General features: G+C 39.2%; 2 protein-coding genes across 18 annotated transcripts in view; one reads left to right on the top strand and one right to left on the bottom strand.

Annotated features, from left to right (window-relative positions):
- caska (calcium/calmodulin-dependent serine protein kinase a) overlaps positions 1-8,235 on the top strand; it is a 181,271-nt gene extending 173,036 nt beyond the window's left edge. For 9 of the 17 annotated variants that reach the window (XM_037110252.1, XM_037110247.1, XM_037110244.1 and 6 more), the window contains 5 exons: positions 2,871-2,951; positions 3,037-3,117; positions 3,218-3,420; positions 3,512-3,595; positions 6,930-8,235. In XM_037110252.1, the coding sequence (XP_036966147.1) occupies positions 2,871-2,951; positions 3,037-3,117; positions 3,218-3,420; positions 3,512-3,595; positions 6,930-7,106 (626 nt within the window). In that variant the 3' untranslated portion in view covers positions 7,107-8,235. The remainder of the gene's footprint in view (positions 1-2,870; positions 2,952-3,036; positions 3,118-3,217; positions 3,421-3,511; positions 3,596-6,929) is intronic. The other 8 variants (XM_037110245.1, XM_037110248.1, XM_037110254.1 and 5 more) reach the window with 3 other exon arrangements.
- Positions 8,236-12,011: 3,776 nt separating this feature from the next.
- On the bottom strand, positions 12,012-19,055 carry nyx (nyctalopin). The gene is made up of 3 exons (XM_037110263.1): positions 17,330-19,055; positions 15,107-15,411; positions 12,012-14,358 (listed from the first exon to the last, which is right to left on the bottom strand). The coding sequence occupies exons 1-3, from the start codon at positions 17,609-17,611 to the stop codon at positions 13,530-13,532; spliced, it is 1,416 nt and encodes a 471-aa protein (XP_036966158.1). The 5' UTR covers positions 17,612-19,055; the 3' UTR covers positions 12,012-13,529.
- Positions 19,056-21,970: the final 2,915 nt, after the last annotated feature.

The following is a 21,970-nucleotide window of genomic DNA, read 5'->3' as shown; positions in this document are numbered from 1 at the left end:
AAATCAAACAACAACAACACAAAGTGTATTTTAAGCACTAAATATATGTCATAATAACAGGTAATGTATATTGTAAGGACAAAATTGTCAGGTTGCTGAATGTTTTTTGTGTTTATTAAACCCAATCATAATGATGTGTCATTACTTTGTCAAGTTATGTACAGACAACAATTCTATATAGTATATATTGTCATTTTAAGGTCAAATCAATAACATTTTTGTCATTATTCAGCTAAGTCTAACAACAACAGAACTTTTATAATAACAGCACAACTTTTTTTCTGAGCATAGGTCTTTGCTCTAATAACAGGGAATATATATGTCATCATGGCATAACATTATATGGCTGCTGAGTTTCTCTTTTTTATGATAATTAAACTCTTAAACTCTGAAATAATTCAGAATAACACAAAATAAATGTGTCACATGACCCTTGTCTGGGGGAACAGAACACGATAATTTTTCAGGCTGTAAATGGTTACAGCAGTCCAAGAGCTCTCCTCTTATGCTGGGATGTTCTTCAGAAAATAATCATGCAGGGAGTTGCTGCTTAAGTGTAATCAAACTTTCACAGGTCACTAACTGTGTAGAACATTCATGGTGTTTTTAAAAACAGCAACTTTGATTAGGAATATCTGCAGAATAAGTGCAGTAACACTTATAACTGTGCACCATCTAATATTTGTGGTAATTTAGAAGACATTTAAACAGTTTCCTTAGGCTTATTGCCCCAATCAAGTTGTCTCAAAGAATACTTCCCCCAACATGCAACAATATAAAGTATTTAGTCGAATTATTGTTTACTAATTATAATGTTCAGGCCACTGTTTAGGCAAATAACATGTATTGTACTTGTCTTCAGTTTCAGGACTTAGTGTTTTGCATTTCCAATTCTCTCAGTGCTCCCGATCGTCAGTCTGCGTGTCCTTGTGTGACCTAACAGTTGAACTTTATACTTTCCAAATGCTTAACAGTATGTTCAGTTTCTTACTTATATGTCAACATCAATACAACATAAATACTATAACACAAAATATCATGTCTGTAGACCAGCATAACTCTGCTGCTATCTTGTAATCATGTGTCTCTGTCATGTAGAGTCAACACAAATTTTTCCGGTTTTCAACGAGAGTGACTCATTTTCTAAACCAAATTGATATTTCTTCATACCTTCATATTTGTAAGTTCAAAAACTGCCCACTGAGCTTACAGTGTATGCCATTTTAAGGATTTCACTTGTGTTGACTCAAACACACAATACAAATTTTAGGTTTTGTTTCACACAAACAGAATAATGGAAGTCACATCCAATTGTCAAATTTAATGTTGCTTTGACAAATTTACAGAATAATGTGTACTAGAAAGTAAAAGATTGGTGAAAGCAATGAAAATATGTAAGTTTTATGTTAAAACAGCAAATATTATGGCCACCATAACTCTGCAGCAGCTTTTGTTGTAATGATGTATATTTATGTAAACAAAAATGTTTCATTTCATTGCACAAGAAAGTAATGTTATGTCATGTTTGGAACTATACAAAGTTGATTTTTTTTTTTGTGTAAATAGTTTTTGAAGTAACCTTGTGATTTCTTTTTTGGAACAGGGGTTCATTTCTAATGACTGAGAGCCAATTTAGGGAGCCAGCTTGTGGTTGAGGGCTACATAGGAAAACCCATTAGCTGTTGGATTTGGATTGGATTTAGTTGCAGTATATGCTTCTTAAAATATTTCAGATTCAATTAAGTTCCTCATAAGACCCGTCCTTGATTGCACAAATATCCTCAGCAATGAAAATATTTTTTGTTATTAACAAACAGAATTTGAAGTCATGTGCAATCTTGCTGTGAGAGTGGTAACATGTTGGTTTTGGGGTGAAAGTGTGGACTTGAGTTGATTGACTGATTAGTTACACGTGCAATAGCCTACCTCAATCAGCCAGTAAGTAAACTGACCAGCAGCTAGATTAATTTGTTTGTGCTCTTTTTTGAATACTACACCCTCAATATGTTTTCACTGCAACCTTTTCTTCCTTTTAAAAAGATTCCTTAGTTTATATTATCAGTGTAACCATGCCACATATGTTGAAGAAGGTTCTCCATTATCCAGCGCACGGTAATTTAAGTGAAGCACCTTCAAGACACTGAAACAAGTCCACATGCCACATGTGTTGCTCAACTAACTGTTATTTTCCTCATCAATGGATCTGGCAATTATCTTCCTGATACAGTGCATAAATAGTAAAGAAGGTTGAAACTTGCCCATCAATATTCAAGGTGGAATATTCAGAGTTGGTTCACTATCATGACAAGTCAAAAAAGCTTCAGATGTTCACATTAGAAAAGCTGGGTCCCACTTCTCTTTTGATTTATTCATCTGACAATGCTTCTCTTTTACTCAACCCAGTTTAGCTCCCTTCCCTACCCTATTGTTGGAGCCACACTATAAAGAAATCAAAGAGGTTTGGATAATGAGCAAAACTAGACTAACATGGCAACTTTGCTGCAGTCCTGCTGAACTTCTCCTACGCCTACTGAAGCTATTCCTGAACACAACACTAGTCATTTTAGGCTGAATATCGCTCTTCTTAAAGCATTTTCCCTGCATTAGGTTTTTCTGGTCAGATTTTTAATTTCCTTTATTTTGGTAAGTGACCCAACTTCCTCTTGTCTTAAATACTGCTATACAATACTATACTATACTATACTATACTATACTATACTATACTACAATACTACTAGAATACTAGATGTGTTTCAGACTCTTTACTACACCTTGTTCCTTTCAAACTCTGTGGGGCATCTCAAACTGCTGTTTGTCCGAGCATGTTCCTCTCCACATCCTCTTACTCTCGTTCTCCCTTTCACTTCCAGTGTTTGACCAACTAGATCTTGTCACATATGAAGAGGTTGTGAAGCTTCCTGCTTTCAAGAGGAAAACACTAGTTTTGTTGGGTAAGTTCTGCTATGTGGAGCAGCAAGAAATGGGGACATCAGCCTTTATTACTGACCTTATTGATTGACTTTGTGTCTTTGTCAGGTGCCCATGGAGTGGGCAGAAGACACATCAAGAACACACTTATAACCAAACACCCTGACAGATTTGCGTACCCCATTCCACGTAAGACAAATCATCAAGTCCAAAGAAACTCACTTAACAGCATTACTGTATATACTAGGAAATGTAAAAGCACTCTCCTGTGTGTCCTGCTTTCCTACAGACACAACCAGACCTCCAAAGAAGGATGAGGAGAATGGGAAGAACTACTACTTTGTTTCCCATGACCAGATGATGCAGGACATCAGCAACAACGAGTACCTGGAGTACGGCAGCCATGAGGACGCCATGTATGGGACGCGCCTAGAGACAATCCGGAAGATCCACCAACAGGGACTCATAGCTATACTGGATGTTGAACCTCAGGTGTGTCTAGGTGTTTGTGTGCGTGCAGGTGTGAATGTGTATGCATGCATATATAAGGACCGTTTAATCTCTGACTTCTGTTCACCAACAGGCTTTGAAGGTCCTGCGGACAGCAGAGTTTGCCCCATATGTTGTCTTTATTGCTGCACCAACTATCACACCAGGCATCAGTGAGGTAGGAATCCACCAGTCACACACAAACACACTTAAAATGTTATAATTGTCCAAAAACTATTAAAAGAAATCGGTGAACTACACTGCTGCACTGGTTTTTAGGACAATCCAAAGAGGGAGACTTTGTGTTCCCTACCAGGAGAGTATACTGAAATTACTTTACAAGCTGACAGCCATATAAATCCTCCTGACATTCTATCTATCATAGGTTAAAATGCACTACAAAATTACGATGTCAAGTTGGTCATGGAAGGAGACTATTTAATTGTGATCTATTTTATAAGATTCACCTCAGTAGGAACAAATGGGCTTCGGGCTAAGTCCCACTGCAAAGTAGTGAAGTGAGACAACGCTGAGAGATTAACACATGTCTTTAATCACCAGCCATATCATTTAAAATCAAATTGCAAAAAGAATCCCTTTTCAAATAATTAAAAAACAAATAGAAATCCAGTGAAATATTTGAAATACTTAATAGAAACCTGTTAATGCAATCTTAATATATTCCCCAATTAGCATCACATCATCTAGGTACATGCATTAGTCCAGCGACATTGTTAGAGTTTAGTAAGCTCAGTTGCAACTGTTTAATAATGTTTGTATATGAACTACACAGTTGTTATGAACTATTTTCAAAGTATTATAAACACCAGTTGGGACATCGCAAAAAGTGTTGCTAATTAATCGTTAATAAAGCATTTCATTGTGTATAGTGACATAACTATTAACAGATATTTAATTTACATGTACCATTTATATCAATGATGGTTAATATGAAGTGTGTATGAAGTGTGTGTGTGTGTGTGTGTGTGTGTGTGTGTGTGTGTGTGTGTGTGTATATATATATATATATGTGTGTGTGTGTGTGTGTGTGTGTGTGTGTGTGTGTATATATATACACACACTTCATACACACTTCATATTAACCATCATTGATAGTTATGTCACTATACACAATGAAATGCTTTATTAAACACTTACTTAGCAACAGTTTTTGCAATGTCCCAACTGGTGTTTAACAGTATAACAGTGGAGAATCCTCACTTTTAAGAAGTTGAGACAGGTAAATGTTTTGCTTGTTAGCTTGAAAAATGACTGAACCGATTAATTGATTGTCAAAATAACAGCTGATAAATTGTATGTTGATCAACTAACTAAGGTTTCAACTTTAACTCGCATTACATGTTAAACTTTTAAAGTTACACAATTTTACATTCTTGCAAGTTATTACATTCTTACTTCACTTCAATGACACAGCATACATTGGGAAAAAGTCTCATTCTGTTTGTTCGTCACGTATGTACTTTTCTTCGCTCAATCCTCTGCACTGATATATTTTTGCATGCTGCATGCCTCTGTTTCTTTGGCACTGCCCTCAGATGCCCAGGTGGTGTCGAACACTGCCAGTAAGTAAAACCTGAGAGGATACTTATTATGTAATGTTATTTTTAATGATGTACTGTATGTGTGTACTCCTTGCCGTATGTTTGTTGGTATGGTACTAGTGAGTTTGTGCTGCCTTTTGTGTTTTCACATTACTTGATAAGTAAAGGCTCTTACACACTGCTGTAGAAGCCATCTTGCAGTTTCACCGAATGAAATAGAAATGTAATTTATTTATTTCCCATAAATCACTTGTGCATAATGAAATGTATTAGAACTCAGTTTGCTGGTTTGTAGTGTGTTTGAAGGTTTAAACAAACACCTCTTTGCTAGTGACTGGCCACCAGATCTGCATTTCATTTATAGTCACATTATGGAGGGATAAATGATTGCTCTTGATTTTGCATTTGTTTTAATGTGACCTCAGGCCTGGTTTACGAATCATGCCTGCTTAGCTGGAAGCTACCAAGCTAGCTAGGGCTAACAAGTTACCATTCACACATAAAGAGAAAAGCATTTTATCTTTGCTATTTGTGAAAGTTTCACTGCTGATTTAGTGGTCCCAAAAGCCATACTTTACTGTTCATTACCTGCAAGATATTGAGCAACAGCAGGCACCAACAGTGTTGGTGTCTGTGTTTATGTTCAGTTTTGTCTCTGACTAAAGTCAAGACTCATCAGAACTCTGGATCTTTCAGTCACATCCTCTCTACACATCCATTAGTTAAGAACAGTATTTAAAAGTAAGTAAACTACCCTCTATTCAGCAGTCAATAAAGACTAATGGACGTTACAGTGGATAAGGGCACCTCCGCATCTTATTGCTGCAGACAGGTTTTGAAGCAATATTGAAGATAAATCCAAAAGTTTTAAAATGAACTCTCATCAACTCTTGGTGTTTATTTCTCAGAGGCTCTGGGCGCCGCCGGTGACCGCTTCCACCTGCTATCTGCCAGTCGCCGCTAACAGGGTCACTCTTTAATCCAAAACACCAGCGCCTTACTCTCCCTCTGTTAATCCAATTAATTGCATAACAACAATATTATTTGTCCAATATTTGCACAAGACATTCTCCAGAATGCGTAAACAAGGGCAAGAGGTCAAGATCAGTAACTGGAATTATCTGAGGTGAAGCCAAGCAGACAGTTCATGATCAGCATCACTCAAAGCGTCCCCCACACACAAAATTATGCCTAACTTTAAACCAATAAAGGTCTTATGGAAAACATTCAGCTACTAAATGTGGCATTCCATCCCCCCTTTCCAACACCCCAACACCTGCTGCTGTTGGAATCATCTCCCCACTGAAGTGGTTGCCTGTTTGTTGTACTAGCTATTGTTGCAAATGCTAGCTAACTAATAATAGTGCAGAAAAGTTTGCTTGCCATATACAGAAATCAGCCATGTTTATTTGTTTTTTAAGAAAAGGATATGTCTACAAAAAACATTAACAATTTGACCTTTAATATAATTTAAATGAGTGATTTTACCCCCCCCCCCCCCCCCCCAAAAAAAAAAGCTGTCATAAAAGGGGGAAATTACCTATAGAGGCTAGCTGTCATTTGTACCCTCATGTGGCGATTGGAGCAGCTGCAGTTTTTGGCAGTTCCACACTGGCTTCTTTTTTCAGCCCTGGCGGTTGCCAATTGGGTGGAACCAGCGAGGGCGGCAGTGCAGAAGACTGCATGGGTGGATGTTAACAATATTGAATTTGAAATACTTTGGCTTTGCAAATGTTTATGTGGAAGGAAATTCATTGAACATTGAATTGGTCTATTAGATCTCAAGGTTAAAGGTTTGTAGTTCTGGATTGATGACCAAAGATTTCACCATGTTTGTCTCACAGCAACTCTCCTTAGGCTCAACTTAAGAATTTCTCTTTCAGTCACGTGCATGTTCTCATCTCTGCCTTCATCAGTACCTAAGACCCTCTGTTCCTCCTCCTGCTCCAGGACGAGTCCCTCCAGCGGCTGCAGAAGGAGTCTGAGATCCTGCAGAAGACCTACGCCCACTACTTCGACCAGACCATCATCAACAACGAGATCGATGAGACCATCAGGCACCTGGAGGAGGCCATTGATCTAGTGTGCACCACCAGCCAGTGGGTTCCAGTGTCCTGGGTGTACTGACCTGTGGCCCAGACTTCCACATCCAAACTCCCATCATTCCCTTGTCAAAATAAGAATCAGTAACACAGCAACTAACCCAAGACAATTGCAAACCTGTCCCTACACTGCACTTGATGGAAAACCCCTTCAGTCTACTCTGAAAGCGAACACAGGATTAAACCAGATCCTTTTGAACACTGCACAAACAACCTGCAGTGGCCAATTATTAGGCTCCTGCCCTGACAGAGGACTTAGTCATAGCGTTGTGTAAAAACAATAAATAAAAGTGAATATTGTCATGTCTGTACTAACTAGGAGGCAACATTTCTGTAGATGTTTGTTTTAAAGAGACAGTACTGTTACCCGTCCTCTAATATCGATGCACTGCTAGCTTTCCATGTCTCCACCACAACCCTTCTATCAATCTGTTGTCCTGTTGGGTGTTGTAGTACTGAACCATCTGTGGAAAGACACTGTCAGTGGGTAATCTGTAGATCAGCAAACTGAAGTAAAAGCACACAAAAGACACTGCAATGTCTTCTCATCTATAGGTCATGTCATATCCTCACTTTATGTTCATCCCCCTGTTCCTTTATAAACTGTCAAGTTAGGATACATTCTCTCATGACCTCATCCTATTGTCAGTCTTAAGTACAGTTATAGTATTGATCATGCACACATACATGCATCTTCTGCCTGCCCACCTACCTACCTACCTACCTGCCAACGAACCAGGTACTGTCTCTTCTAAATAAATCCATAAATGTTTTTGAGATTTGAATGAGGTTATCATGCATGTGGACATTTGCAAGCTTCCATGCAGTGAGTCAGTCACTGTTCCCAATGTTCCTCTGTAAACCTCCAAGAAAGAAAAGACAAATATCTATATTTAAAAAAACATTTCAGCTGTCTGGAAGACTGAACTCAGCCAACGGAAGCAAGAAAAAACTAACCAGGATGGAGCCAGGCATTGACCTCACACCTATGCACATCCCTTGCATTTTGGGTGGCATTTCTAAACCACAGATTTATTTAAAAAAAAAAAAAAAAAAAATAGAAAATGAAAAGAAAATAACAATGACCATGTAGTGAGATATGTTTGTAAAAAAAGAAAAAAAAGATCAAATAAAAGTCTTGATTTTTCTCTTAATTATTTGTCATACACAAAAAGGAACAATTTCACCATATTCCTGTTTTGCCATTTCAGAAATGTGATATCCAAGATTGTTATTGTTTCAGTCAAGTTTAAAAATCAATGACAGATGAAAAACTGACTTATATTCTGAAATTGTTTATCTGTTTGCAGAATAAGTGTTGCTGACCACTTCGCAAGGGAAGTTGAGGCAGTGTGTGAAAATGATTAACCATGTACATGAATATGACACACTGACATACAGCTGCCCCTTGTGTAAATTCTCAAAATTCTTAAGTATGAACAATTTTTAAAATATATTTCCTTTTATGTGTTGGAAAATTTAACCTTAGAGTGGTTCTTCTGTGTTTTCTTCTCCACTGCAAAGAAGCATGTCTTGAACAAATATTCTTTCCTGAAATCTAGACTTGTGAGCCAGATCACACAAAGCAAGTCCAACTTAGTGTAACAGTGGCAATTCTGTATAACTGCTGTAACAAAGCTGCTCGTTGATTGTTAACTCTGGTTTAATAGCCAGTTGTGAGCACATCAAAATTAGGCACTGCAGAGGCCTTTAATGGGTTAAAATATACTTGCTGTGTTATTCATGAATAGATTATTTATTTATTTATCTTTTATAGGGGCATGTGTTAAAAGTTTTAATGAGTAAGCAGTGGTGGAAAGTAGCTAAATTAGGGCAGCAGCCATTACAATTATTAATGCTGAAATCAATTATTGATTAATCAGCAGCAGCCATTACAATTATTAATGCTGAAATCAATTATTGATTAATCTGCTGATTCCTTGGTAAATCCTTTAGTGTATATAATGTAACACTGCAATTTTTAGAGTGCCCATCTTTTGTATGCAGATATACAATTTACTATCACTATGAAAACCAGTTAATGTTCATATCTAAAGGGTTCAATTTAGTCAGTTATGTGTGACCTGCCTTTAGCCAAAATTATTATGAAATTGGTTAGATTTAGTGTCAATATGCTGCTTAACTAGGAAGTTAACATGGAAGCCACTAAACTCTTTTGGCATCTGATATCTACTTCTTATAGAAGAAGAAGAATTTATATAGATATATTTATGGAGGTCAAATGAGTTTTTAACATCTGCGTGATGTTACAGTCACTAAGTAAAAGTGGAGGTTTGTGCCAGACCAATTTTGATTCTGAACAGTATCCTAGAGTGGTTGTAGTGCTTAACATCAATGGTAACGTAAAGCTCTCAGTGAAGTATGTGGGCATTGATGGTTATAACATTTGAGATGGACATATCTATTTTTGTATGCAAACGGAGCATAGGCCTTTTGCTCCCAACTGAACCAGCTATTTATATCACAACTCTCTCTAAAGCTGCGTCAGTGACCCAGTCAACTGGGATCTCAACTGAGATTTTGCGTTGAAAGCTGAGTGGCTTCTGTGTGAACTTCTAAGACCTCTTTATGCCCTTTTTTCAGCCAGCTTTAATGCAGTTACAACATCAGGATGTCACAATACACACATTTGTTTAATCCTCTTAGATGGTATGGCTATCAATAGATTCTGATAGATATTGATTAATGTGAAGGTATTTGCTGAAAGTCAGACTGCACTGGCAGGCAGAATGTGGTCTACATGAAGACATTTAAATGCATTAAATGTTTCATGTAAAAAGTAATAAATACAAAACTATATGGAATATGTGCCAGAATATTGGATACCAGGATCTTGTAATGGGAGCATTTCTATGGATTAACCCAAACTGGGGGACCTTGGGGTTTTTAACCCTAACCCTAACCCCTCACCCTAGAAAATTGGCTTGGGGCTTAAAAGGTTAAAGGTGCTGTATGCCTGATTTTCTTATTTAAAGGGTTAGGGTTAGGTTAGGTTAACTTTATTCCAACAGTTGTCACTGTTATACATGGTTTGGTCAGTAACCCATGTCTATCCTCTCACTACTTGTGCAGTAAAAGAGGAAATACATTTTCAGCACAGAGAACACTATAAGGAGGTAGGCCTAGTTTTGACCCTGCAGTGAAGTGTCACTCTAGGAAGGTTATTGCAGGATTTGCAAAAAGTGAGTAGTTGTGTATTAGTGTAGTAATGACTGCTTAGTACAAATATAATAATGTAGTAGACGTAACTGTTTTTATAAACAAAATGTGGTGAATTTTGACCCGTAACACAACCGAATTGCTCATCGTAATGTATAACCTTGTATGCCTCTCAAGGTCTTATAATATATTTGTTTGTTCTAACCAATAGGGGTGAAATTATATCTATTTTAAAATTAAAAGGTATTTGTAAATGGGATCTAAGAAATATCAAGGTAGATATACATAGTTTAATACATTGTGTGTGTGTGTGTGTGCGTGTGTGTGTGTGTGTGTGTGTGTGTGTGTGCGTGTGTGTGTGTGTGTGTGTGTGTGTGTGACTGACTCACAATCAGACCATCCTGTTTTAGAGCATTTGCTGAAGAAAGTTGCAGCAGTTTGTGCTGTCTGTCTCAGGTCAACTCAAGACGGCAGATTTTCTCAACTGTGACTGTTGACTCTGGCTGGTTTTAGAAAGTACTGCACATCATCTGTTTTAATAGCCAGCAGCACCTTGTAGCCAAGTCAGGTGGTTAAATCAATTACTGTCAGCTGGTGGAAATGCCGTAGTTTTGGACAGAGAAAGGGGAAATCACCTCATCAGTTTGAGTAACAGGTGTCTGTATGACACAAGTCTTATAATTGACATTTAGTCTATGTTTTTGAGTGTCGCAGTACTGCTCATTCTGACAGTAAAGCTGAAAATGACATTTTACAGAGAATTCAGTCATTTGATTACATGTAAATAAAAATGTCACAGGTGCCCCAGTCAACCAGTGTTGCAAAAAGAACAAATGCCTTCACTGTCTCCTCCACAATCGTTGTCAAAAGAGGCAAAAGTTCCATACTCCATACTTTAACTGAGTTGCAGGGATAGTGCCCCTGTAAAATTGTGTCCTTGCAAAAACAAAAAGGTAACTCATTGTTGTTTAACATAGCAATGGGGATTTATGGGGAAAGATAATGGAAGGAAGGGGGAATAGGTAACAAATGAGCAAAAGTCTTCATCTGGTAAGTCAGACTACAGTAATAGTGACAGAAGAGCTACCCATTAGTTGAATAATAACCCCAGTAAAGCTTCTGTCAAGGTCCCCCCTAAACATCCACATTATGGGTCAGCAAGTCTTGCGTACACTGTAAAAATAGAATAGGTACCAAGTAGTCCCTCTATTCAAGATGTAAAATTTGTCTATCAGGGGAGGCAAGTGTATAATTCCAAAATGTTTGTCATGATTGAATAATATTTGGGTTAACAAAGATTTCTGTCAGTTTTCAGACATTTTTAGCATTTCTTTTGAGAAAATTGGAGGTGATCAACTGCTTAGAAACAACATTAATCATGCAGCTGTGAACGTCACTGGAAATGGAAAATAGACTTGCATTATATAGCTCTTTTCCAGTCTACTGACTACTCAAAATGCTTTACATCACCTGTTACATTGATATTCATGATAGAGGCTGCTGTGCAAGGTGTCATTACAGCGCTTCTTCAGATCTCTATGCATAGCCACTCACACATAACTTGATGTGCCATCAGAGTGGGGGTTTAGAATCTTGCTCCTTCGAATGTGCAAGCCTAGGGGAATAGGGGATCAAACCACCAACCTTCCAATATGCGTACCACCAGCTCTAACCCAGGTTTCCTGGCTTGCTCCGGGATGTTTCCTAGAAACTTATTAGGAAATTACTGGACCTGTAAAATTAGGTGTTATTAGATTTACCTAAAGCACAAGTGTAAAATGTATACCAGTGAATGCAGAGACAACAGTTGCTCTTCTGTAATACCTCTCATTTCATCTTTGGCCCAGATAAATTACAGACATTCTGCATGTACTTATCCTCTATTACATCTCTGCACAGATCCAGGATAACAGCATGGGAACAGCTGCAAATGATGGTAAATGAGAGGGGTGAGATGCAGTATCCAGCCACCCCATTTGTCTTAGTCCCGGCCTAATCTCACATTAAAGAGCCAAAAGGCCAGTGCGCAGATTAATTGGTGTTCCCTGCTGAAACAGGTTGACTCCTCAGTTGAAGAGTCTATTTAGGAGAAGTGAGAGGAATACTGAGAAGTCATGTTGAAAGTTCAACAGCAATTTTTTTATTTAGAAAAATAAATCAAGTGACAGAGCGTTTTGTTTAAAAACAGCACTGAATCGGATCACTGGCTGTCTGGCCAAACTACTTACATTGACCAGGGTGAAGAGAAAGCAGTGGCTGGTGATACAAGAGGGATATTCTTTTTCAGCTACACAGAGAAAAACGTCAGTGCACATAGCCTGAATACATTCTAAACTTTGCAGTATACAAAATGTGATGTAAATCAACACTAACGTTAATTTAATCGCAAAGTAATGTTGGAAAGCATTTGTTATCCCCAAGAGAGATGACATGCTTTGACCTGATTCCCTCCTCCATCCAAAACCTGACATACAGCAATCATCCTCCATGGTCCCTGTACAGAGAAAACTCATGCCCATAAGAAGAAAACAGTCCATGCAAAGGAGGCAAAAGCAATGACAATGTTCTCCATTATGGTGTAGCATATAGAGGCAGCAACAACATTGAGCCACGTGCATTAAGAAGATTAATGCATTTATGGAAAAGCTGTAGAAGCTACATTTGGAGTTGAATGAATAGAAATAAGCAATGAGGACATCTGCTTAGGAGATAACTACAGGAGTTCTAATCTCCTTTAACTGAACAGATAGATGTGAATGAATATACAAAATACACTTGTAACAGACTCTGTGATGAGTATTACATAATATTAATCAAAATGGAAGATTTTTCAACAAAAGGTGGAGGTTCACATATACATTTTCACCACGTCACCACAGAAATCAACACCCATCTCTGTAACTGCAGAAAAATAATCCAGCAACCATACAGCTTAGCATAGCTGTTTATGAACCAGGAGAGGATATGTGTCTGGCATGTAGCTGCGCTTACTCTTATATAAGTAATCTATAAATATCATAGATTATGTTTTCATATCATGATAAATGCTGCCATGTCAACATCAGTCTTGTTTCTTAAGCTGAAAATATTCAATTGACCATAATTGTATTTCAACAGAAAAAGACTCACACCAGTAACAACACATGCAAGGATGAGTATTCCCTCGGTGCTTTCTTGGATAAATATAAACATATTTTTTCCCATCTGCAAATTGGAAAGTTACCCCTTGTTTCTGTGGGTCAGGAAGCAAACCCCATTTAATTGATTCTCATGTGCAAGAGAGACAGAAATTATCACTTGACTGGCCAATCAGAGCAACAATGAGCCACACTGTAAGGAAACAGACAAGTGATTGGTTTGCCATGGCCCGTTGGCCTCTGGCCCCTGTAGACAGCTGCCCATCCTCTGGCTCCAGCAGGGTCCCGTTGCGGACGCTCTGTGTACTGTTCCCCATTTCCTCTCGGAGCTCCTGCTGGAGCAGCTTGGAAATGAGGCTTTTGAAGCGGTTTTCCGTGGTGGAGATGATCTCAGAGGAGGCTGTGGTCAGGTTTAGCTCTGCAGGGTCTACACACGTGCTGTTCACCTTAGCAAAGTTCACCTCACTGAGATCTAGCCCTGTGACAGATGAAGGTGAGGCACACGGGATGTCCCGCACCAGCTTGTAGTTTTCCATCCACTCTTTCAGCCACTCAAGGGAGCAGTCACACTCCCAAGGGTTTCGGAAGAGGTAGAGGCGACCCAGGAAGTAGATGGGCTGGAAAACAGGGAAGGGGAGGGTGGTGAGGTTGTTGCTGTTCAAGTGGAGCGTGATCAGGCTGGTCAGGTTCTCAAAGGTGCCCTCCTCGATGTATAGCACCTGGTTTCTGTCCAGGTACAGGACCTCCAGCTCCACCAGGTCACTAAACCAGGTCTTAGACACATTGGTTAACTGGTTACCCCCAAGGTTGAGCATCTTTAGGCGGCTGAGCCCCTTGAAGGCATTCCGGGGCAGATCAGACAGCAAGTTGTCATTGAGGTAGAAGTTCTCCAGCCGCACAAGGTCCTGGAAGGCCTGATCATGGATCACATTGATGCGGTTTTCCTGAAGGTTCAGGTACCTGATATAAGAAGACAGAGATAATCACAATAAGCCTTTTATAGAGCAACTAAATCAGGTTGTATGGAGACCACTAAAGCCAAAATACATACAAAAGCATAATCACACATATTAGACATAAAGCAATCAAAAATGTACCAAAAGAGAATACTTATGGAGGACGGTAATAAATTAGCTGTAGGATGGAAGCCCAGTTGCAATTGAGGACAAAAGTATTACTCAAATTCTTACCAAGTGTATGGTTGCAGTTGATTTCGCTCTTTATATTTTCACTACCTGTGACAGTGGGGATGTGTGTTGGTGTGTCAAAAGTGTGTATGTTTGACCTTTCATCAAAGAAGCATATGTTGTCTAATTGAGTGCCTCGTCTTCTGTATTGATTAAAGTTTGATGTCCATTCAAGTCTTGAAAGTGCTCCGACTGCCAGACACCTACAGTGAGACTGTCTGCACAGAAAAAAAAAACGGGACTTTGACTTCTGGAACGCTGGTTGCTGAAACTCCTTTCACTCCACAGCATACCTTGTCAATGTGTAGTATTGTCTGTAAAATCTATATCCAAGCTGTTGGAAAAAGGAGACCATCTCATCTATTTGTTTCAGGGTTATTATTGTAGTAGAGGTCATAGTATATCCACCAGCAGTGGCAGAGCAAAGCAGTGCTCTTAAGTCAGTGAGACATATGTGATTTAGTATGGTTTGCATGCTATAAGGGACCATAATGTTATCTCAGTAAAAGGATGTGACTTACTTGAGACTACCCAGGCCCAGCAGGGAGTTGTAGGCCACCGCCTCTATCTTGTTCCTCTCCAGATAAATGTGAGTCAGGTTCTCCATGCCTCTGAAGGCTCCAGGGATTCTCCTGAAGTTGTTTTGGAAGCAGAGCAGCTCCTTGAGTGCTGTTTGCTCAATGAAGATACGGTCAGGGATGTTGAAGAGGTTACAGTCTGACAAGTCAAGGCGCACCAGCTTCTTCAGTCCTGTGAATGTTCGTGTGTGAAGATAACTAATGTACTCGTTGTGCGCCATTTTCAGGTCCACTAAGTTTGAGAGGCCCTGCAGGATAGAGGTTTGGCTGTGAGTTAATGTACACATTTGAAAATAGACTTTCACAAGCTAGTATTTGATTTACAAGATCCTGGACTACAGCCAGGTTAAAATAAAATGTAAATTTGAGCCATGTATCTGAAAATCTGGACATGAGAGTGTTTTAAAAGGAAAACTAGGCAGTTCCTACCAAAAGTCCATCCCAGACTCACTTTTGTGAGTACCACCATTTAAGTGTGTGTGTGTGTGTGTGTGTGTGTGTGTGTGTGTGTGTGTGTGTGTGTGTGTGTTCCTCAAATATCTCCGCAGATCAGGGTCAGACTGACCTGAGAGTTTGGTGGCTGCTGCGTGGCTCAAGGGTGTGCCACGTCACATTTGTTTGGACTACAATGATACCATTAATAAATTGTTTCATAAATGCTTTACAAATTCTGCAAGCATTGTCCATCGGAGCCACCACAGTCACGTGCACACCGTAGCCACGTGCGCACCAGAGCCAATCATTGCAGAGCTCAAACCCATGACACACCTAAAGAAACAAGCAGATTTATACCTGCAGTGGCGAGAGCTGGACCGGGATTTTGCTGGCGGTTCGGTCCCGTTCTGTGCATCTAAACTGACTGTTGTGGATTAATGAGACTAAATGAGTCCAGACTGAGTCTGTTCCGGTCTGAGGAGATCCGGATACGCGAGGACAACAAAGTGGGATCGGAATCTGTGGATGTTCGTGTGTACCTCCCGAGTCGACGTACGCACTGGCAGGTCCAAAACCGGACTTAGGGTAAATAATATCCGCCACACTTTTTCGCGAACATTGCCATCATGTTTGCTTTGTGTCTGGTGCAGGACTAAATGGTAAAAACGGCCTTTTGCCATGAAAGTGTCCGCAAGCAGCAAGTTTGGTTGCTGAGGAACTGGAAGTTGTGTGAGGGACGCTGGCGGTGATACAGACACCGACAGAGATGGCGAGTTTTGAGAGTTGAGAGATTTGTGACATATAGCGTGTTTGGAGTGTATAGTTAGTGTGTTATGTAGTGTTTAGTATAGTGTGTTTAGTGTGTAGTTTAGTCGTTTTTTTGTGTTGTGAGTCAAAACAAGGAGGAGACTGCTGAATGTGGAACAGGCAGGAATGAGCTGAGGAGCCCTGAGCCTGAGGCATTGCCTGCATTTAAATTTAAATAGTTAAATATAACTTTGTAAATTTCAAAAACTTATGCACAAATTTGTCAAACAACAATATATATTTGCAATATAACTAATGCAGTTGGGTCATTAAACATATTTGTGGTTTTCACAGTAAAAAATCTAACTTTTTCCTACTCTGATTTCATGTTATTTTGTGATTTTAGGTCCATAATGTTAATATAGTATGTCAAAATGAAAAAAATAACTGTACAGTCACACATGTGAGGTCGTGCTGAAAATAATGACACCAAACAAGGCAAAGTAAATAGTTTTTAAGGTGAAATATAATGGTATAATCAAAAGTAGTCAAAAACAGCCAATTGTATCCCTGATGTCCCACATTCAAACACAACCTCATTTGGCCATCCATGAAAACGCTACTTAACCTCCCACTTTTCTATAGGAATACATGATAATACTATTTTATTTACATTGAGGCAGTTGCAAGCAATATTTGCATTTAAAATCTAGAGAATGTGCATCCGGGAAAAAGAACAAAATGACCTGACAGCCAACAGTAGCCAAGAAAATAAAGCTCGAGCAACAACAGTGTAGTCACAATTCTATTGTCCAAAATTTAGCTTTTTCTTTTTAAGTAAATACAATACAAATGATTGAAAAGGTACAAACAATAGCTTCATTTTCCTTATCAGTAAAAAGTCCTAAAAGCATGCAATTCACTTTTTCTTATCTCTCTAAGAAAAGAAAAAGATACAAACTAATGCACAAAAGCTCAGCTGACCTTGAAGGCTCCAGGAGTAATGAAAGAGATGTTGTTGTGGTCCAGAGAGAGAGACTTGAGGGAGGGCAGGGTGCCAAATGCCCTCTCCGACAGGAACTTCAGTCTGTTCTTTTCCAGGTTGATAGCAGAGGCCTCGCAGGGAAACTCTTTGGGCAGCTCAGCCAGGCCAGAGCGGTCACATAAGACACTGCAACTCTTCTCCTGTGTGCAGGAGCAGGATACCGGACAGGCCCGAACACATGCCCACCGTGCCAGCACTGCCTGAGGCAGCAGGCACAGCATAGAGACTTAAAGCAGGACAGAGGGAGGACACAAAAGACATGGAAGTGAAAACACAGCAGTCAGTCCTACATATTTCACTGCAAAGAGCCACTAAAGTGAGACAAACATGTTGAAATGTCCTTTCTCAAAAAACAGCACTCAGGCACTATGTAAATGGATGTTGTAAATCACCCCCACCCTCTCCCCAATCAACCAGCAAATTATTTTCTCCATTTTTCTGTGACAATCCATTCTATTGTATTTGTTTTCTCAAAATCACAAGTTATTTAGACATTATCATTGAATAGCAAAAGATAACAAGATAAACTGTCAACGACTTGATAAGATTCCTAAGACTGGACCATGACATACACACACTGCTCTGTTGGTTGGGTTTGGGAGTTTCAAGGCAAATCATATTCACTTTTTATGAACTAATGTCACCTACATGTTTTACCATTTTGATTTGATATGAGTATATGTACATAATGTGTACTTAGGCCTGTTCGATTAATCGATATTAAATCATAATCGCGATTATTTAATTAGGACGATGTTAAAAACGTGAAACTCGTAAAATCGATTTTTCACTTTAACTAGGGAAATTACGGTACAGCCCCCGTTCATGTGTCTGGGCTGCGCTGGGTTGCCGTAGTAACTTCCACCTCTATCCTCCCATCTCGCTCTTCACATTGTAAACAAACAAAAACAAGTCCGTGGTTTGGCTTCGACACTTCAGATGAAGAGCAAAGTACTCCACGTTGTAAAATCTGTCTGAAGTCAGTGGCAGTTAAAAGCAGCATGACTAATTTATTTCAACACCTGCAAAACAACCACCCGTCGGAATGGCAGCAGTGTGTTGCAGAGCGGACCGCACAAGGGAACGCGAATGCGGCTACACCACCACCCACTCCAAAGCAAGTTACTCTGCCAACTTCATTTTCATGTGGTGTACCATATGATAAGATTGAAAGGGGGTGGAAAAATATTACGGATGCAGTCACTTTTCACATCGCAACAGAAATGGTCCCGACATACACAGCAGAAAAGGCTGGCTTCCAACATTTGCTTCTTACGCTGGACCTCTGCTACAAGCTACCAGGGCGAAAACATTTTGGCGAAGTTGTCTTGCCCCGTCCGTACAACACAAATTGTGCAAAAGTGACAAAGAAGCTGGAAGACGTACTGTTCTTTTTCGCTGTGACGGACCTGTGGTCCAGTACTATGCAACCATACCTGAGTTTGACAGTGCACTTTATCACTGATGATTTTTTTTTTTTTTTTAAAGTCTTGCATAAAAATATTTGCATTTATTTTAACCCAGTATACATATATTTTATACATATATATATTTATTACATGTATTTTTTTTTTATATACAGATAGCATGGAGCAAAGCCAGATGGCAAAAGTTCATTAATTGTTCTTTATATTAATCCCTTGAGGAATTTTTTGTTTAATAAGAGCAAGGTTTGCACTCAAATCCCAATCAGGAAATTATTTGCAAAATGTTCAATAAAAAACAGCATATTTGAAATAATTTCTTTGCCTTTTGTCATTTCACAAAATAATCGTAATCGAAAATCGGATTTTGAGGGAAGAAAATCGGGATTTTATTTTTGGGCAAAATTGAACAGACCTATGCGTATTGTAGGGAGAAGGTGCAACTGTAGTTTTTTATTATTATGTTGTGCTTGTTTCCAAACCGACTTTTTAAAGTGAGACACTTGCGAGAAATAGCTGGCTAGAGTGTTAGTTCTGCCATGTATGTAAGTCTGTGACGGATAATAATAGTAAGGTCATAACAGTGTAAACAGCTAAAATGCTTGATTTGTCCACCCTGTTTAGAGTCAGGAGAGAATAACATTAGGCTTACATACAGTGGTCAAATCAAAGCAGAGGTGTTACTGTCCAGTAGGCTACAACCTCTCTTTGGTCTAGGGAAAAGGATCTACTCACATTGGTGGGTGTTTGAATGGTACAGGCTTATAAAGCATGTAATTTAGTAGGATTGATATCCCACTGTATTGATTGGTGTAGTCTGCTGCATTGACAATTATGACCTGACATTTTTAGCTTAAATCAGCTGCTGCACTTTTCAAGAAGCCATCCATGCTTGCTGGCACAGCACTGCTGATTAGAAAACACTAGATTATAAGCAATGATAAAGAATGACCTTTTGTTTTTGTTTTTTTATAAACAATTAACATATCTCGTTTTCTCAGGATAACAAATGTTTTCCCGAAAATCTCAGAAAATTGTCTGGTTGTCTTGAGATAACAAAGCTCATTTTCTCAGGCACCTTGGGAAAATAATATTTCCTATATTAGGAAATACTATGTTTGACCCATGACCAACTCTGTAACTCTGGGACTACGCATTTAATGTTAGTAACAATAATTTGTACTTTTTGGCGATGAATACAACATACAGTAAGTTGAGCTCCTCAGCCAGCTACAAACTTAATGTCAAAGGTGTTATCGATGATATTAATTCATTTAGACACAAGAATTTAAGTAATAAGAGGGATTGACCTTTGTTTTCTTGTCATAAATGGTTAATTACCAACAGTTACCAACTGTGTGTTTCTCATGGGGAGAACATCGAGATTTTAACAGGCTACGTAGCAGACTATATAAACCATGCAGGATAACTCTGTAGCCACCAGGACTGTACAGTGTTTTTCAAACAACAAGCCCTGGATTAATCCTGACATAAAGGCTCTCCTGAAGGAGAAAAAGAGGGTTTTTAGGTCAGGAAACAAGGAGGAGCTGAAGGCTGTGCAGAAGGAGCTGAGGAAGAAGATCTGAGAGTGGAAGAACAGCTACAGGAGGAAGATGGAGGACCAGCTGCCGCAGAGAAACATCAGTGGAGTCTGGAAAAGCCTTAAAACAATCTCAGGGCAGAGGAAACCAGACTCTCAGGCTCCCGGGAATCAGACGTGGGTGTACGACCTGAACCTATTCTTCAATAGGTTTGACCAGGATTATGGGAGGAGGATTATGTTCTTTGGTTTCTCCAGTGCTTTCAACACCATACAGCCTGCACTTCTGGGGGACAAGCTGGAGCTCATGGGGGTGGACCAACACCTCACGTCCTGGATCCTCGACTACCTCACCGATCAGCCACATGATGTGAGGACTCAGGACTGTGTGCCAGACATGGTTGTCTGCAGTATGGGGGGCGCTCCTGACTTCTTTCTATGACTCTGTGGTGGCATCAGCCATGTTCTATGGAGTAGTCTGCTGGAGCAGCAGCATCTTGACAGTTGGTAGAAAGAGACCTAATAAACTTATCAAGAAGGTAAGCTCCATCCTGGGATGCCCTCTTGACTCAGTGACCCAGTAGACCTCAGTGTGCACTGTGCAATACAAACTGTATCTATAACTAATTTCTCAATTTTAGTTTGTACTAACTGGGCAATTATTAATACTCATATTTATTATTTATTAATAAAAATGCACTGCCCACACTGTTTATAATTACACTGTTTATTTTTGTACATATTATGTATATACGATTCTACTTCTGCTCTTACTCTAATTCTTAACATCTTATTATATTGTTTATTTTTTACTATAATTATTGTTTATTGTTAAATTAAACTATCTTGAGCTGCAATGAAATTTCCCCGTTTGCAGGACTAAGAAAGGACTTTATGATTCTGATTCTGAAAAGAATCTAGAGACGCCAGTGTGAATGTTATGCTGCCATCATATAGCATGACCGGTTTGGCAGTGGGTCACTGATGGTCTGGGGAGACATTTCCTTGGAGGGTCGCACAGACTGATTCTTTCATGTCACCAGTACCCTGACTGCTGTTAGGTACCCAGATAAAATCCTCAGACCTTACGCAGGACAATGTCTGGCCTCATGTGGCCAGAGTGCGTAGGCAGTTGCTGGATGATGAAGGCACTGGTGCTATTGACTGGCCCAAGATGACACAAGTTGGATCAGCCTGTGATTTAATTTTTTGACTTGATTTTCTGTGAGATATTGCTCCCAGACCTCAGCGGGTCGATGATTTTGGTTTCCACTGACCGTCATGTAATTTTGTTCTCAAAAATTATACAGTGTACATTACTAAAGATTTTCATTATGAATAATTTATTCAATTAGATCTGATGTGTGATTAAAGTGTTCCCTTACTTTTTTTGAGCAGTGTAGTTGTAGTGACACCTGTGTTTGACAAGTTGTAATGTCTGCTGTGAAAAACATTTCAGTCAGGGCCATGTGATATCATCAAATGCTCTCATTCTGCTACTTAATGGACCTTCTGATAATGTTGTTCATGTCAGATGTTTCAATTTAGTTTATCCCACTGGTCATGGAGGCACCCCACTTCAGATGAATACAAATTACACATATTCTGCAACAAGA

The sequence above is a fragment of the Acanthopagrus latus genome, chromosome 9 (genome assembly GCF_904848185.1).
Source record: "Acanthopagrus latus isolate v.2019 chromosome 9, fAcaLat1.1, whole genome shotgun sequence".
In the NCBI taxonomy this organism is placed as follows: Eukaryota; Metazoa; Chordata; class Actinopteri; order Spariformes; family Sparidae; genus Acanthopagrus; species Acanthopagrus latus.
This window is presented reverse-complemented; position numbering and strand designations above follow the sequence as displayed.

Coding starts and splice junctions, on each gene's coding strand:
- nyx (XM_037110263.1), bottom strand. CDS start 17,611: ATGCTGTGCCTGCTGCCTCAGGCAGTGCTGGCACGGTGGGCATGTGTT. Junction 15,412..17,329: donor TTACTCCTGGAGCCTTCAAG/GTCAGCTGAGCT, acceptor TCTATCCTGCAG/GGCCTCTCAAACTTAGTGGA. Junction 14,359..15,106: donor CTGGGCCTGGGTAGTCTCAA/GTAAGTCACATC, acceptor TTCTTATATCAG/GTACCTGAACCTTCAGGAAA.